Source organism: Opisthocomus hoazin, chromosome 30 (assembly GCF_030867145.1).
Source record: "Opisthocomus hoazin isolate bOpiHoa1 chromosome 30, bOpiHoa1.hap1, whole genome shotgun sequence".
NCBI classification, from domain to species: domain Eukaryota; kingdom Metazoa; phylum Chordata; class Aves; order Opisthocomiformes; family Opisthocomidae; genus Opisthocomus; species Opisthocomus hoazin.
Genome location: NC_134443.1, coordinates 2418221 through 2434062, shown reverse-complemented (window position 1 = coordinate 2434062; position 15842 = coordinate 2418221). Strand labels below are relative to the sequence as shown.

The 15842-nt window shown below is 67.4% G+C and overlaps 2 protein-coding genes across 3 annotated transcripts; both read left to right on the top strand.

Annotated features, from left to right (window-relative positions):
• Positions 1-408: 408 nt before the first annotated feature.
• MTMR11 (myotubularin related protein 11) lies at positions 409-7501 on the top strand. Its single transcript, XM_075445163.1, has 14 exons — positions 409-660; positions 2054-2126; positions 2215-2357; positions 2704-2984; positions 3230-3317; positions 3413-3501; positions 3587-3708; positions 3790-3853; positions 3990-4060; positions 4143-4318; positions 4805-4975; positions 5132-5347; positions 5596-5835; positions 7294-7501. Exons 1-14 carry the CDS (start codon positions 424-426, stop codon positions 7423-7425), a joined length of 2103 nt encoding a protein of 700 aa, XP_075301278.1. The 5' UTR covers positions 409-423; the 3' UTR covers positions 7426-7501.
• A 1290-nt stretch (positions 7502-8791) lies between these two features.
• On the top strand, positions 8792-14481 carry SF3B4 (splicing factor 3b subunit 4). 2 transcript variants are annotated; one of them, XM_075445465.1, is made up of 6 exons: positions 8792-8874; positions 10069-10197; positions 10419-10961; positions 11760-11954; positions 13367-13537; positions 13978-14481. In XM_075445465.1, the coding sequence occupies exons 1-6, from the start codon at positions 8841-8843 to the stop codon at positions 14160-14162; spliced, it is 1257 nt and encodes a 418-aa protein (XP_075301580.1). In that variant the 5' UTR covers positions 8792-8840; the 3' UTR covers positions 14163-14481. The 2 variants fall into 2 exon arrangements, with proteins under 2 accessions (XP_075301580.1, XP_075301579.1); XM_075445464.1 differs by having other exon boundaries at positions 13367-13561.
• Positions 14482-15842: the final 1361 nt, after the last annotated feature.

Sequence of the window (15842 nt, the reverse complement as noted above, 5' to 3'; positions counted from 1 at the left end):
ACCCTTTTGGGGTGCCTGGAGCTGTAGATCCCCCTCCAGCACCCTTTTGGGGTGCCTGGAGCTGTAGATCCCCCTCCAGCATCGCCCATCTCTTTTGGGGTACCGGGGGCCGTACCCCGTCTCCCCCGTGCTCCAGTCTCGCAGCTCCCGGCCGGGCCCCCGGGCTCTCCGCGCTTTGGGGCGGGGGCTGCGGGCGGGCAGGGTGCGGGCAGGGAGCGGGCAGGGTGCGGGCAGCGGGGCCCTCCTGCCCGCCCGCCGCTCCGCCCCGCCGGGAGCCGGGCCCGGGAGCCGGGAGCTGGGACCGGGAGCCGGGCCCGGGAGCCGAGGAGGGGCCGGGGCCGGGCGGCGGCTCCTGGTGCTCCCGGCAGCCCCGCTCCGGTCCCGCCGCCGCGCCGGGCCCTCCCGGGCGAAGTCCCCTCGGCCATGAGCGGAGCGCGGGGCCGCGCCGCCTTCGCCGGGCTCCCAGGTAGGGCCGGGGCCGGGGCAGGGGGGGGGGGGGCAGCGGCGGGGACCCCCGGCCCAGCGCCCGGCCCCGGTCCCGCAGGGGAGCGGCTGCTGGAGGAGGCGGCGGGCGCCCGGCAGCGCTGCGGGGACGGCGACGGCTCCGTCCCGGGGACGCTGCTCTGCACCGACCGCCGCCTGGCGTTCCTGCCCGCCCAGGTGGGACCCACCGGCACCGGGACCCCCCCGGCACCGCCCCCGCGCCCTCACCCATTCCCACCCCATCCCGGCCCCATCCCAGCTCCATCCTGACCCCCAGCCCACTGCATCCCCACCCCATTCCCACCCCATTCCCACCCCATCCCAGCCCCATTCCAGCCTCATCCCACTGCATCCCCATCCCCACTCTGTTCCCACCCCCTCCTGGCCCCATCCCAGCTCCATCCTGACCCCCACCCCACTGCATCCCCATCCCAGCCCCATCCTGGCTGTATCCTAATCCCATTGCAGCTGCGTCCCCACCCCATCCCAGCCCCATCCTGACCCCCTCCTGTTGCATCCCTACCCCAGCTCCATCCCAGCTGCCTTCTGACCCCATCCCAACCCCATCCCGGAGGCATCCCAGCCCCATCCTGACCCCATCCTGCTGCATTGCCATGCCAGCTGCCTTCTGACCCCATCCCAGCCCCATCCCAACCCCATCCCAACCCCACCCCGGTTGCGTCTGCACCCCATCCCGGTGGCATCCCAGCCCCATCCTGACCCCATCCTGCTGCATCGCCACGCCAACTGCCTTCTGACCCCATCCCAACCCCATCCCAGCCCCATCTCAGCCCCATCCCAACCCCATCCCGGTTGCGTCTGCACCCCATCCCAGTGGCATCCCAGCCCCATCCCAACCCCATCCCAACCCCATCCCGGTTTCATCTGCACCCCATCCCAGTGGCATCCCAGCCCCATCCCAACCCCATCCCAACCCCATCCCGGTTGCATCTGCACCCCATCCCGGAGGCATCCCAGCCCCATCCTGACCCCATCCTGCTGCATCCCCACGCCAACTGCCTTCTGACCCCATTCCAACCCCATCCCAGCCCCATCCCAGCCCCATCCTGACCCCATTCTGCTGCATCCCAATGCCAGGCTGCCTTCTGACCCCATCCCAGCCCCATCCCAACCCCATCCCAACCCCATCCCAACCCCACCCCGGTTGCGTCTGCACCCCATCCCGGTGGCATCCCAGCCCCATCCTGACCCCATCCTGCTGCATCCCAATGCCAGCTGCCTTCTGACCCCATCCCAGCCCCATCCCAACCCCATCCCAACCCCATCCCGGTTGCGTCTGCACCCCATCCCGGTGGCATCCCAGCCCCATCCTGACCCCATTCTGCTGCATCCCAATGCCAGCTGCCTTCTGACCCCATCCCAGCCCCATCCCAACCCCATCCCAACCCCACCCCGGTTGCGTCTGCACCCCATCCCGGTGGCACCCCGGCCCCGGCCCAGCCCCACCCTTGCTCGTTCACCCCAGGCACCACTCGCTGCAGGGCGGGGGGGTGGGGGGCACCGAGGGGCAGCCCCGGGGCGGCTCCCAGCTCTGCCCCGGCTCCCGCAGGCCCCCGGCTCCCGTCCCTTCCTCCGCAGCGAGGACGACGTGCCGCTGCCCTGCATCCGCAAACTGGTGGCAGGTACGGGGCGGGGGGCAGCCCCGGGCCCCATGCGCTGAGTTGGGCAGGTCTCAGCCGGCGCCGACGGCCGCCCCCTCGCCCGCCGCAGCCAGCAGCTTCGCCAAGCCCAAGGTGCTGACGGCCACCTCCACCCTCAAGTTCATCCCCGAGGAGCTCGAAGTCTTCTGCCGGGATTTCCGCCTCCTCCGCTTCCACTTCCACGAGAACGGGCTGGCTCCGCAGGCGTTTCGGGTGAGCCGGGGGGCTGGCGGTGGGGGGGGGGACAGGGAAGCTTCGTAGCCGGCTCTGGGGGTGCTCCATGGCTTTGGGGGGGGGGGTTTGGGGGTGCTCCATGGCTTGGGGGGGGGGGGTTTGGGGGTGCTCCATGGCTTTGGGGGGGGTTTTGGGGGTGCTCCATGGTTTTGGGGGGGGTTTTGGGGGTGCTCCATGGCTTTGGGGGGGTTTGGGGGGTGCTCCGTGGCTTGGGGGGGGGGGGTTTGGGGGTGCTCCATGGTTTTGGGGGGGGGTTTGGGGGTGCTCCATGGCTTTGGCGGGGGGTTTGGGGGGTCTGACACCCGGCCCTGGCTCCTCTCCGCAGGTCGCCAACGCCATCGCCCAGGCGCGGGAGGCGGCTGCGTGGCTGGGGGACGCCGGCGAGGGAGACGATGGAGGGTCTTGCCCCGCCGAAGAGCCCTTGGAGGATGAGGAAGGTGAGGAGGAGGAGGAGGAGGAGGAGGAGGAGGAGGTGGAGGAGGAGGAAGGCTTGGCTGCCACGCTCCTCTTCGAGAGCCTGCGCGACTGGGAGAAGGAGCTGAAGCGCCTGGGTGCCGCGGGCTGGCGGGTGAGCGCCGTCAACGAGCGCTTCGACATGGCCCCCAGGTATGGCCCGGCTGCTCCCGGGGTCCCCCGGCCCCCAGCACCCCACTCTGGGGGGGGGGCACGGCGGGAAACAACCCCCACCCCGAGGGGCCCGGGGGGGGGGCGGCGACGAAGGGGTGGGGGGGGAAAATCCTCCCCTCTGCCCACGGTTTGGGGAAAACACCCCGGGAGCCGCTGGAAACGGCACCCCGGGGTTTGGGGGTGCTGGGGGGGGGGACCTGCTCCACGCCCCCCTCTGCCCGCAGCCTCCCCCGGTACCTGTGGGTGCCCAGCGCGCTCCTGGACCACGACCTCAAGCGAATCTTCGCCCACTTCGAGGAGCGCCGGGTGCCCGTGAGTGCCCCGGGAGGGCGGTGGGTGCTGGGGGGGGGCCAGGGGAAGGGGCTGGGGGGGTGATGCTTGGGGGCCCCCCCCTTTCTCGCCTGCAGCGCCTGTGCTGGCATCACCCGGGTGGCAGCGACCTGCTGAGAGCCGCCAGCTTCCACGCGGCCTCGGAGCCGGGCAGCGAGGACGTGAGGTGAGTCCTGCCGGGGGTCCCGGGGGGGTCTGGGGGTGCTGCCCCGACCCGGCCCCACCCGGGGGTCCCATGTCCCCCCCCCCAGGTGCCTGGAGGCTCTGCTGCTGGGGGGCCGTGGGCCCTGCGTGCTGGCTGATGCCGCCGAGCTGCCCACCCTCGCCGACATCCAGCTCGCCCACCTCAAGCTGCGGGCGCTCTGCCTGCCCGGTGAGCGGGGACCCCCCCACCCCGAACCCCCAGACCCGGGGGGGGGTCCCGCTGCTCCGTCACCCCCACCCTCTGCCCCAGGCGCGGCGGCCGACGAGAAGTGGCTCTCGGCGCTGGAGGGGACGCGGTGGCTGGACCACGTCCGGTGAGCCGGCGGCTTTTTTTTGGGGTGCAGGGCGATGGGGGCATTGCTGGGGGGGTGGGAGCATCCCGGGGTGGGCTGCGGACCCCCGTGGCGTTTCGGGGTGCCCTGATCCCCCCCCTTTTTCCCCCCTCCCCAGCACCTGCTTGAGGAAAGCGGCCGAGGTGGCATCGCTGCTGGCGGGGAGACGCTGCTCCGTCCTCCTGCAAGGTAGCGCCGGGGGGACCCACGGGGTGGGGGGGATGTGCTGGGGACCCCCCCACCCAACTCAGCTTCCCCCCGCCACCCCCAGAGCCGTCGGACCGGGACCTGAACTGCCTGCTGGCCTCGCTGGTGCAGCTGCTGGGGGACCCCCACGCCCGCACCCTGCCCGGCTTCCAGAGCCTGGTGCAGCGCGAGTGGGTGGCAGCCGGGCACCCCTTTCCCCGCCGCCTCGGGCTCCTCCGCCGCGACAGCCCCCGCGAGGAGGTGGGACCCGCCCGGGACCCCCGGCACCCCAGCCCCATCCTGGGGCGTCACCCCATGGCCCCCCATGCCCGTCCTCGCTGGGGGACGTCACCCCGTGTCTCCCCGTGCTCACTGGAGGACGTCACCCCGTGTCCCCCCATCGCCATCCTCACTGGGGGACGTCACCCCGTGTCCCCCCATCCCTGTCCTCACCAGGGGACATCACCCAATGTCTCCGCGTCCTCGCTGGGGGACGTCACCCTGTGTGTCCCCCATCCTCATTGGGGGACATCACCCCGTGTCCCCCCATCCTTGCTGTGGGACATCACCCCGTGTCCCCACATCCCTGTCCTCGCTGGGGGACATCACCCCGTGTCCCCCCATCCCCATCCTCACCGGGGGACATCACCCCGTGTCCCCCCATCCTTGCTGGGGGATGTCACCCCGTGTCCCCACATCCCTGTCCTCGCTGGGGGACGTCACCCTGCGTGTGTGTCCCCCCCCCAGGCCCCCGTTTTCCTGCTCTTCCTCGACTGCGCGTGGCAGCTGGTGCGCCAGTTCCCGGCGGCGTTCGGCTTCACCGAGGCCTTCCTCCTCGCCCTCCACGACAGCAGCTTCGCCCCTTACTTCAGCACCTTCCTCTTCAGCTGCCAGCGGCAGCGGGGCCGGGGCAGCCCGGTGAGCTGGGGTGAAACCCCCCCCACCCCCAAAACCCCCCTCCGCTGCATCCAGCAGCGCCGTGCCTCAGTTTCCCCATCCGCATCCCCCCATCAGGGGTCGATTCCCCCCCGAAAGCTCCCGTCTCACCCATCCTCCTCCTCCTCCTCCCTGCAGCACTGGCCCCGCAGCCAGACCTACACGCCGGTGAGCGGCTGGCGGGACCCCCAGCCGGGGGGGCGGCGGGGGGGCAGGGGGATCTGCCGCCTGCCCAGCGTCTGGGACTGGGGGCTGCGCTACAGCCGGCAGCAACGCGCCCGATTCCGGAACCCGGCGGGACCCCCCGACGCCGCGGGGCCCCCCGACAATGCAGACCCCCCGGCCCCAGGCAGGGTGAGCTGGGGCTTGGCTCTGGGGGGGCTGCGCTGCCGGGGGGACGGACGCGGGTGTCCGGGCTGTGCTGCACGAGACCCCCACCTGCTGCCCCGCTCGATGTGGGGTGCTCTGCGAGTTGAACCCCTTCCCGGTGCCGTGTGCCCCCCCAAAATGCCCCATCCCTAACTGCCCCCCCTTTTTCCCTTCCCGCTGGCTTTTCCCCCCGCTCTTTTCCCTAATCCCTGTTTTTTCCCCCCGTTTCGCAGCCCGCCGACGCCTGGCCGGGGGCCGGGCCCGTCTTCGCGCTGACCAAGGGGACGTTGGCCCCCCAGCCCTTTCCCTGGAGGGGCGGCCGGACCCTCCCGCGCCCGTCCCGCTGGGCCCCCTCTCCGGAGAGCCTCGGCGAGCCCCCTGCCCCCCGCCCGGGGCTGCTGCTGCCCTGCGCTGCCGGGCCCTGCGTCCGGCTCTGGCGACGCTGCTACCTGCGGGGGCTGCCCGAGGCCCAGGTAGCGCCCGCACCGGCCCCCGGCCCACCCCGGGTCTGTCCGTCCCACCCCAGGTCCATCCATCCATCCACCCACCCATCCATCCATCCATCCCACCCTGTATCCATCCATCCATCCATCCATCCATCCATCCATCCATCCATCCATCCCACCCTGTATCCATCCATCCATCCACCCATCCATCCATCCACCCATCCATCCATCCCACCCTGTATCCATCCATCCATCCATCCATCCATCCATCCATCCATCCATCCATCCATCCATCCATCCCACCCTGTATCCATCCATCCATCCATCCATCCATCCATCCATCCATCCATCCCACCTTATGTCCATCCATCCCACCCCATGTCCATCCATCCTGACCCTGTGTCCATCCATCCCAGCCCATGTTCGTCCATCTCAGCCTGTGTCTGTCCATCCCATCCCATGTCCATCCATCCCGACCCCATGTCTGTCCATCCCACCCTGTGTCTGTCCATCCCACCCTATCTCCATCCATCCCAGCCCATGTCCATCCATGCCGACCCCTTGTCCTTCCGTGCTGATCCCGGTTCATCCATTCCGACTCCGTTTCCATTGATACCTACCTTGCCTCCATCCATCCCGATCCATCCATCCACCCCACCCCATCGCCATCCACCCCACCCCAAGTCCATCCATACCTACCTTGTCTCCATCCATCCCAAACCTGCATCCATCCATCCCAGCCCACGTGCATCCATCCCGACCCCGTGTCCATCCATTCCACCCCTGTGTCCATTTATCCATATCCCATGCCCATCCACCCCGAATCCATCTCCATCCATCCCAACCCCATCTCCATCCATCCCAATCCCGTCTCCATCCAGCCCAACCCCATCTCCGTCCTTCCCAACCCCATCTCCGTCCTTCCCAACCCCATCTCCATCCATCCCAATCCCGTCTCCATCCAGCCCAACCCCATCTCCGTCCTTCCCAACCCCATCTCCATCCATCCCAATCCCGTCTCCATCCAGCCCAACCCCATCTCCGTCCTTCCCAACCCCATCTCCATCCATCCCAATCCCGTCTCCATCCAGCCTAACCCCATCTCCGTCCTTCCCAACCCCATCTCCACCCATCCCAACCCCATCTCCATCCATCCCAATCCCGTCTCCATCCAGCCCAACCCCATCTCCATCCAGCCCAACCCCATCTCCGTCCATCCCAATCCCGTCTCCATCCATCCCAATCCCATCTCCATCCATCCCACCCTCTGTCTCTCCATCCCACCCCATGTCCGTCCATCCCACCTTATGTCTGTCCATCCCAGCCCTGTATCCATCCATGCTGATCCCAGTCCATCCATCCCGACCCCGTCTCCACCCATCCCACCCCATCTCCACCCATCCCACCCCGTGTCCACCCCCCCCACCCCATCCCCGTCCCCCCGTCCCCGCGTGCGTCCCCCGCCGGACACCCATCTCCCCGCAGCGTGGGCGCTTCGCCCCGTCGCCGGCCGGCCTGGCCGAGGAGCTGCGGCTGCTGCAGGACCGGCTGCGAGCCTGGTGGGCGCAGGGACCCCGTGCCCAGGCCACCGGCAGCCCCCTCGCACCCCCGCGCTGAGGACCCCGGCGACGGGGGGGACCCCGGGGGCACCCCGGCTGCGGGGACGCCCCGGCCCTGGGCTGGGGGACCCCGAGGGGGCCGGGGATGGCTCCTGCGGTGGGTGAGGCCGGGGCGGTGGCGAGGCCGATGACACCTCCGCCGTGGGACAGCGCGGGGACCCGCTCCGGCACCCCGGAACGCCGCGGGGCTGCGGCTCGGCGCGGTGCGCGTCGGCCGCCATTAAAGCTCAGTTCGGCAGGCGACGGCGCGTGGCTGCAGCTGGGGGGGGCAGGGGGGGGACCCCGGCTCGGGGGGCTGGGGGGGCTGCAGATATTGGGGGTCCCAGCATGGGGATTCCCCCTGGCACTGGGATCCCCCAGCACTGGGATCCCTCCACAGTGGGATCTCCTGGCACCGGGATCCCTTTGCACTGGGATTCCCCCAGCAATAGGTTCTCCCAGCACTGGGATCTCCCCTTGGCACTGGGATCCCTCAGGACTGGGATCCCCCAGCACTGGGATCCGTCCATACTGGGATCTCCTGGCACTGGGATCCCTCTGCACTGGGATTCCCCCAGCAATGGGTTCTCCCAGCACTGGGATCCCTCCATACTGGGATCTCCAGACACTGGGATCCTCCCGGGCACTGGGATCTCCTGCCAGGACTGGGACTCCCCCAGCACTGGGATCCCTCAGGACTGGGATTCCCCCAGCACTGGGATCCCTCTGCACTGGGATTCCCCCAGCAATGGGTTCTCCCAGCAATGGAATCCCTCCATACTGGGATCTCCAGACACTGGGATCCTCCCGGGCACTGGGATCTCCTGCCAGGACTGGGACTCCCCCAGCACTGGGATCCCTCAGGACTGGGATTCCCCCAGCACTGGGATCCCTCTGCACTGGGATTCCCCCAGCAATAGGTTCTCCCAGCACTGGGATCCCTCCATACTGGGATCTCCAGACACTGGGATCCTCCCGGGCACTGGGATCTCCTGCCAGGACTGGGACTCCCCCAGCACTGGGATCCCTCAGGACTGGGATTCCCCCTGCACTGGGATCCCTCCATACTGGGATCTCCTGGCACTGGGATCTCCTGCCAGGACTGCGATTCCCCCCAGCACTGGGACCCCCAGGCACTGGGACTCCCCCCAGCACTGGGATCTCCCGGCACCGGGCTCCCCGCTGGGGCGGTGCTCCTGGCCGCGAGGGTGATGTCGCCGCCTGTCACCGCAGGGGATATCGCGACAGAATGGCGGCGGCAGCGGCGCCGGCCCGCTCTCGCCGCCCGCCCACACTCAAGATGGCGGCCGCGCCTTCCGTCATTTCCGGTCCGTCGAGGCCAAGGGGCGGGGTTCGCGCCTGCGCCTGACGTCACGGCGCGCGGCGCTTGCGTGAGGGCGGTGCCACGCGCGCGGGAGCGGGCGGCGGGGCAAGATGGCGGCGGGGCCGATCTCGGAGCGCAACCAGGGTGAGCGGCGGGGCCGGGGGGGCCGGGGGCTCCGCGGGGGCCCCTGAGGGGGCTTTGCGGGGGGCCCCTGCGCTCCCCGGGCCGCGGTGGGGCCAGGGCTGTGGGGCCGCGGGGCCCCGAGGCTGCCTGGGGGCCTGCGCGGGTGGGGCCTGGGCTCCCTGAGGCCGTGGCGGAGCTTGGCGGGGGTCGCGGGCTCCCCGGAGATGTTTGGGGGTTTGGGGGGGGTCCAGGGCTCGCTGGAGATGTTTGAGGGGGGTTTTGGGGGGGTTTCTGGGCTCCCTGGGGCTGTTTGGGGGCGAATCCCGGGCTCACTGGAGATGTTTGGGGGTTCGGGAGGGGGGTCCCGGACTCCCTGGAGATGTTTGGGGGTTTGGGGGGGGGCGGTTCTGGGCTCGCTGGAGGTGTTTGGGGGAGAGTCCCAGCCTCTCTGGAGATATTTGGGGATTTAGGGGAGGTCCCGGGCTCCCCGGAGATGTTTGGGGGGCTAGGGGGCAGTCCTGGGCTCCCTGGAGGTGTTTGGGGGTTCAGGAGGGGGTTGTGGGCTCCCTGGAGATGTATGGGGGGGTATTCCGAGCTGCCCGGAGATGTCTGGGGGTTTAGGGGGGGGTTCCGGACTCCCTGGAGATGTCTAGGGGAGAGTCCCAGGCTCCCTGGAGATGTTGGGGGGGGGGGGGGGGCGTTCCGGGCTCCACAGAGATGTTTGGGGGGGTCCCGGGCTCCCTGTAGATGTTTGAGGGTTTGAGGGGTGGGGTTCTGGGCTCCACAAAGATGTTTGGGGGTCTGTTGGGGGGGTCCCAGGCTCCTCGGAGATGTTTGGGTGTGTTGGGAGGGGAGGCATGAGCTCTCTGGGGACATGGGGTGCTCTGTGGGGTGGCCCAGGGTGAGCTGGAGGCTTCAGAGAGGAGCTGGGTCCCCAGGGATGTGTGGGGTGGGGGTCTGTTGGGGGGTCCTGGCCCCGCTGGGCACAGCAGGACTCCTGGGCAGACAGGAGCTGGAACAGAGGGGGTCTGGTGTCCCCGGAGAAACGGGGGAGCTTTGAGGGCCTCCCTGCTGAGGCCGTGATTGAGGGGGATCCGGTGACAAGTTTTGAGAGGGATCTCTGCCGCGGGCCGGAGCGGTTTCAGCACCAAGCCCTCAGGTTCTGGCACAGCTGAGACTTCCCGGGTCTCACCGGGCTTCCCTTTCTCGCGCCAGACGCGACGGTGTACGTCGGGGGCTTGGATGAGAAGGTCAGCGAGCCGCTGCTGTGGGAGCTCTTTCTGCAGGCGGGACCGGTGGTCAACACCCACATGCCCAAGGACCGAGTCACGGGCCAGCACCAAGGTGAGGAGTTCTGCGTCCTCGCTCCGGAGCTGCGCGTTGGGCTGGGGACGGCCAGGGAGAGGTCGCTGCGGGGAGAGGGGCGGGCGATCCCCGGGGAAGATCGTCTTCCTTCCCCCGAGGGGAGCCTGGGGCTCGCTGATTTTACACTGGGGGGGCTGGACGAGCGGTGGGGGGCCGTGGGGCTGCCCTCTCCTAACGCTCTGTCCGGGGCCTCGTTGCAGGCTATGGGTTTGTGGAGTTCCTCAGCGAGGAGGACGCGGATTACGCCATTAAGATCATGAACATGATCAAATTATACGGGAAGCCGATCCGAGTGAACAAAGCCTCGGCCCACAACAAAAACCTGGACGTGGGGGCCAACATCTTCATCGGCAACCTGGACCCCGAAATCGATGAGAAGCTGCTGTACGACACCTTCAGCGCCTTCGGGGTCATCCTGCAGACGCCCAAGATCATGCGAGACCCCGACACGGGCAACTCGAAGGGCTACGCCTTCATCAACTTCGCCAGCTTCGACGCCTCGGACGCCGCCATCGAGGCCATGAACGGACAGTACCTCTGCAACAGGCCCATCACCGTCTCCTACGCCTTCAAAAAAGATTCCAAAGGCGAGCGGCACGGCTCGGCTGCCGAGCGGCTCCTGGCAGCCCAGAACCCGCTCTCGCAGGCGGATCGGCCCCACCAGCTGTTCGCCGACGCTCCTCCTCCTCCGTCCGTCCCGACTCCTGTTGTCACCTCCCTGGGACCCGGCGTCACCCCTCCGGGTGGGTGAATGGTGGCAGCACCTGTCCCCATGCCGCGGAGCTGCCCCTTCTCGCGCGGGGAGGCTCGGGGCGACGGCGCCGAGCTTTTTGGTGGCCGCAGGGCTGCTTTTTGGTGGCACTCGGTGCAGAGCCTGCAGCGGGGCGGGGGGTTGCGAGCCGGTGGGAGCATAGGAAGCCATCCTTCCTCCCCCTGGCAGCTCGACCTGCGCTCTCCTGGGCCGAGGGAAGGGCTACGAGGATGAGGAGGGGACTGGAGCATCTCTCCTGTGAGGAGAGGCTGAGGGAGCTGGGCTTGTTCAGCCTGAAGAAGAGAAGGCTGTGAGGGGACCTTAGAAATGCCGATCAATATCTGCAGGGTGGGGGTCAGGAGGACGGGGCCAGGCTCTTTCCAGTGGTGCCCAGCGACAGGACAAGGGGCAACAGGCACAAACTGGAGCAGAGGAAGCTCCAGCTGAACCCCAGGAAGAACTTCTTCCCTCTGAGGGTGATGGAGCCCTGGCCCAGGCTGCCCAGGGAGGCTGTGGAGTCTCCTTCTCTGGAGATATTCCAGCCCCCCTGGCCGCGGTGCTGTGCCCCCTGCTCTGGGTGACCCTGCTTGGGCAGGGGGTTGGGCTGGGGGACCCACAGAGGGCCCTGCCAGCTCCTGCCGTTCTGTGATTCTGTGATCCTGCTGCTGCCTGCCCGTTTTTCATGGCTGTTGGGGCTGTTTGTATTTTCATGGCTGCCCGGGAGGGTTTTTGCTTTTGCTTTGTTTGGTTTTTCAATATTTAACCAAATTCTTGCTGTCTCTCTTCCCAGGCCTCCCGCCCCCAGGATCGTTTCCCCCACCGGTGCCACCCCCCGGCGCGATGCCTCCCGGCATGCCCCCCGCCATGCCACCCCCACCCATGCCACCCGGCGCCGGTGCCCCCGGACCCCCCTCGGGGGCTGCGCCCGGCGGGGGACACCCTCCTCACCCGCACCCCTTCCCCCCGGGCGGGATGCACCACCCAGGTAAACGCTGGACGGGGGTCAGGCTCGGGAGACGCCGCTGGTCTTCTGCTTCTGGCGGGTGGGCTTGGGGAAATCACCCCCCCTTCCTCCTCCTCCCCTGAGGTTCCCCTGCTGTAAAACGGGGAGGAAGCTGTTGCCGCGCTCCGAGGGCTTCCGCGAGCACGGGGCAGCCCGGGGAGGGTCTGCGTAGGAGCGAGTGCGGCACGGCGGCGGCACTGCGCCCGCTCGCTGGGTTTCTCTCCTGGGTGTTCTAAAATGTGTTAAAAAAAAAACAAAAAACAACCCAGCCTGGAGCGGGGCCCAGCGGGGCTTAGGAAGCGCTTCGGTAATTTAGGAAGCGGTGCCCATCTGCGAGGCGTGCGGTCGGGCCGAGGCGCGGGTTTCCTCGAGGTGTGAGGGTGTGGGGCAGGGGCAGGCTGCGGGCTCCTGCGGCCTCGGGTGCTGGTCTGGCCGGGAGGGTGTCAGCCAGGCTCCCCGTCGTCATCGTTTCTCTCTCCTGTGAATTAATACGCGAAGTGTGAACCGTCCTCGCACAGTCTGCGGCTCTGCCAGGCAGGAGCTAATTCAAGACACGAGAACAAAATGTTTCTTTGATTTCCTTCCATTTTTAGCCCTGTAGTACTGGGGAGTGAGCAGCGTATGCGTCTAGACTCTGGTTTCAAATGCAAAAATTAAGTGAAATTTGCAATTTAATTTTTTTTTTTTCTTTGTTTTCTTTAATCCTGCCTGCTCTAAACCGACCCCTGCGCTGCGACGCTCTGCCGCGCTGGCTGATTAGGGTGCCTTGTGTGATCGCTGGCGCTGGCCGTGTGGGTGACCAGATGGCTGCTGCTCGGCCCCGATCACAAGCTGGCGTTTCAGGCTTTAAAGCAGCCAATTACGCCCGGCAGAGGAAAGCCTGACCGAGCGCTTCCGCACCCCGTGCCCCGTGGAGCTGCGCCGAGCTCTGAGTTTCTGATCAGGAGAAAAGAATCTCTGTGTGTTTGGTTTTTTTAAAGGGATAAAATAAGAGAATAGTAGGAAAAAGCAGGTTTGGAGGGACCAGGGCCACTCCTGCTCAGAGCAGGGCAAGCTTCAAAGTCAGCTTGCTCAGGAGCTGGTCCAGAATCTCCAAGGGTGATGATTTCTCCCCAGGTTCCTGTCCCAGGGCTCTTCCTGTCGCATCTTTCTGCCCCCCTCGCTTACATCCAAGCAGCTTTTCCGATGCCGCAGCCTGTTCCCGTGGCCTCTTGTCGGAGAGCTTTGCCCTTTCTCCTCTTGACGCTCCCTTTTGGTAGCAGCCCCCCCTTGGCAGACCCGGCGTTGTCACCATCCGGCTGGGTTTAGGGCCCCTCTGGCTGCGGGGGCCCGGAGCTGCCGCGCCGAGGGGCTGCCCTCGTTGCGAACGTCCCTCAATCCGTTGTTCCCCCCAGGAATGCCTCCCATGCAAGTGCACCACGGGCCACCCGGGATGGGCCAGCATCACCCAGGACCCCCGGGCTCCGGAGGCCAGCCTCCCCCGCGGCCCCCGCCTGGCATGCCACACCCTGGACCCCCACCCATGGGTATGCCGCCCCGAGGACCTCATTTCGGGTCGCCCATGGGTAAGTGGGTGCCTGCAAGTGGCGGTATGTGCTCTTTTCTATCGATCGTACGCGCTTGGTCGAGTTCAGGGCTCGCTTCGGCCTCGTGCCCAGCTCAGCGGGGACGGGACAGCGGTGGCATCGCAGCCTCCCCGCGGAGGGCTCTGCGGCAGGACCCCGCAGCCACCAGCTGCGAAGCCGGGGTCTCCCAGGGCTTTCCTCGTGTCTGGCACAACGGGCTCTGCGCTCTCTGGTGACGTCCCCCCTCTCTCACGGCGGGATAGCGACTGGGCTGTGCCAGGAGGGGAGGGTTCCTGCCCACCGGCACGGTGGGGTCCTGGGAGCGGCTCCTTCTCCAGGCCCAAGCCGTGGGCCCCCACGGGTGGGCTTTGGGCGGGGGGCATTGTCTGTCTCCGCTTCTCCCCGCGGCGGTTGTTGACGTCTGTGCTCTGTCCCCGCAGGTCACCCAGGCCCCATGCCGCACCACGGGATGCGCGGCCCTCCTCCGCTGATGCCTCCTCACGGGTACAACGGTCCCCCTCGCCCCCCGCCCTACGGCTACCAGAGAGTCCCCCTGCCCCCCCGGCCTGCGCAGAGGCCCCCCGGGGTGCCACCGCGTGGCCCCCTGAGGGGTCCCCTGCCCTAAATGCGGTCGTGGCAAACCCCCCTCCCCGCTGGGGATCCCTCCCTCTCTGTCCTCAGCCTTCCGTCTCCCCTTGGACTAACAGACCCGCGCCCAGGAGGGGCTGCTGGGTGCACCCCTGTCGCAGCTCCCCCCTCTATCTTGCCCTCTCCCCATCTTTTTCCCCATTTCTTTTTATAGTGTTTGTTTTGGTTGCTTTTCCCCTCCTCCTTCCGTTTATCTCAGCCCTGAAGATATTTCAAGGTACTTTTAACAGGATTTTTTTTTTTTCTATGTAAAGCAGCGATCGCCCGTTTACAAATAAAGCATTTTAAGAACCGGGGGTCGTCCCTCAGGGACAAGGCTCTGCCTGTTTGTCACCCAGCTGCTGACCAGCTGCCGACTGCTCTCGCCTTGCGCGCCGCTGCGAGGACGCCTGCCATGGAGGTCACCGGCACGGGAAAGCTCTGAGTCTGCTGATGCCGGCGCCGCGTATCCGTCTCGGTGAGGTGCGGAGTTAGGGTTGGTGCCCTCGATCTCTTGCTTTATCCAGGCTGTTCCTTGGTGGCTGGCAGGCTCTGGGTCATCTGGTGCACCTGCGGTGAAGAAAATGGACGATGGGGCCTGGAAAATGGACGATGGGGCCTGGAAAATGGACGATGGGGCCTGAAAAATGGACGATGGGGCCTGAAAATCCACCACATCCATGGACACCGCTGTCCCAGAGAGCGCAAGGACGTTTGGAGGGGTGTTTTGGCGATGAAACCCGCTCTCCCAAGTCGCTGCCTCGTCCCTCTCCTCGCAGGGAAGGGTCTTCTGTACAGATGGGGTCTCACGCTGACGTTGCCCACGGCCGCAGGGAGCCGTTGTAGCTGTGGTTCTGGGGGTGTTGTTAACTGGGGGGGGGGCAGTCGAATTTGGGTGAAGCGGTGTGTTGAGGAGAGGAGGGGGAGCGGTCCACGTGCTGTCTCCACGCTGCCTGGGGCCGAGTCGCCCAAACAGTCCTGCCTCTCCTAACGAATTCAGCGTCTCCACGCCGGTGAGAGCGATAACTGGGGAGGTGTGAGCGCGGGGTCTGGGGGCGGGGGGGGTCACACCTTCCCCGGCAGCTGGGGAGGAGCGGGGGGCTCCGGACGGGACGGCCGCAGAGCCTGCGGCGGGGATGGCGAGGGAGGGGGCGGCTTGCTGCGTGTGAGGCTTTACATCCAGGTGATCTGAAGGCGAAAAATCCCAGTGCTTCCAGGTGCTTGGCGACCTGGAGTTGTTTCGTGGCTCTGTCGGGGACCGCGGTGCTGCGGCTCCTCTCGGCAGGCTGCTGCGGCTCTGCAGCGCTCGGCGGAGGAGAAGCCGCCTTGCCTTCGGCCTCCATCTTACTCTTCGCTGGTTTATTTCTGCTTTATTTTAACATCCTAGGGCTAAAACTGACCTTTAGCTCCAATCTCCGCTCACCCTTGCGGGCCAGAGAGAAGGGACGGTGCCGTGGTCTCCCTCCTGCCGTCGCGGGGGGGTTTGTACGCGCCCGTGATGTCCGGAGAAGCGTGGAGCGTGCTTGTGGGAGGCTGGGGAAGCGGCAGGGCTGACCTAGGAGCGTTGTTTCTCCTCTGCTCTGGTTGCCTGTGGCGCGTGAGCGGCGGTGGAAGGATCTGCGAGACGAGCTGGAAGAGCTCTGCGCTCGCTTCGGCTGCGCTGTGGCTGTGCTCTGCC

Coding starts and splice junctions, on each gene's coding strand:
- MTMR11 (XM_075445163.1), top strand. CDS start 424: ATGAGCGGAGCGCGGGGCCGCGCCGCCTTCGCCGGGCTCCCAGGTAGG. Junction 2,985..3,229: donor CGCTTCGACATGGCCCCCAG/GTATGGCCCGGC, acceptor CTCTGCCCGCAG/CCTCCCCCGGTACCTGTGGG. Junction 4,061..4,142: donor CTGCTCCGTCCTCCTGCAAG/GTAGCGCCGGGG, acceptor CGCCACCCCCAG/AGCCGTCGGACCGGGACCTG.
- SF3B4 (XM_075445464.1), top strand. CDS start 8,841: ATGGCGGCGGGGCCGATCTCGGAGCGCAACCAGG. Junction 10,198..10,418: donor AGTCACGGGCCAGCACCAAG/GTGAGGAGTTCT, acceptor GCCTCGTTGCAG/GCTATGGGTTTGTGGAGTTC. Junction 11,955..13,366: donor GGGCGGGATGCACCACCCAG/GTAAACGCTGGA, acceptor TGTTCCCCCCAG/GAATGCCTCCCATGCAAGTG.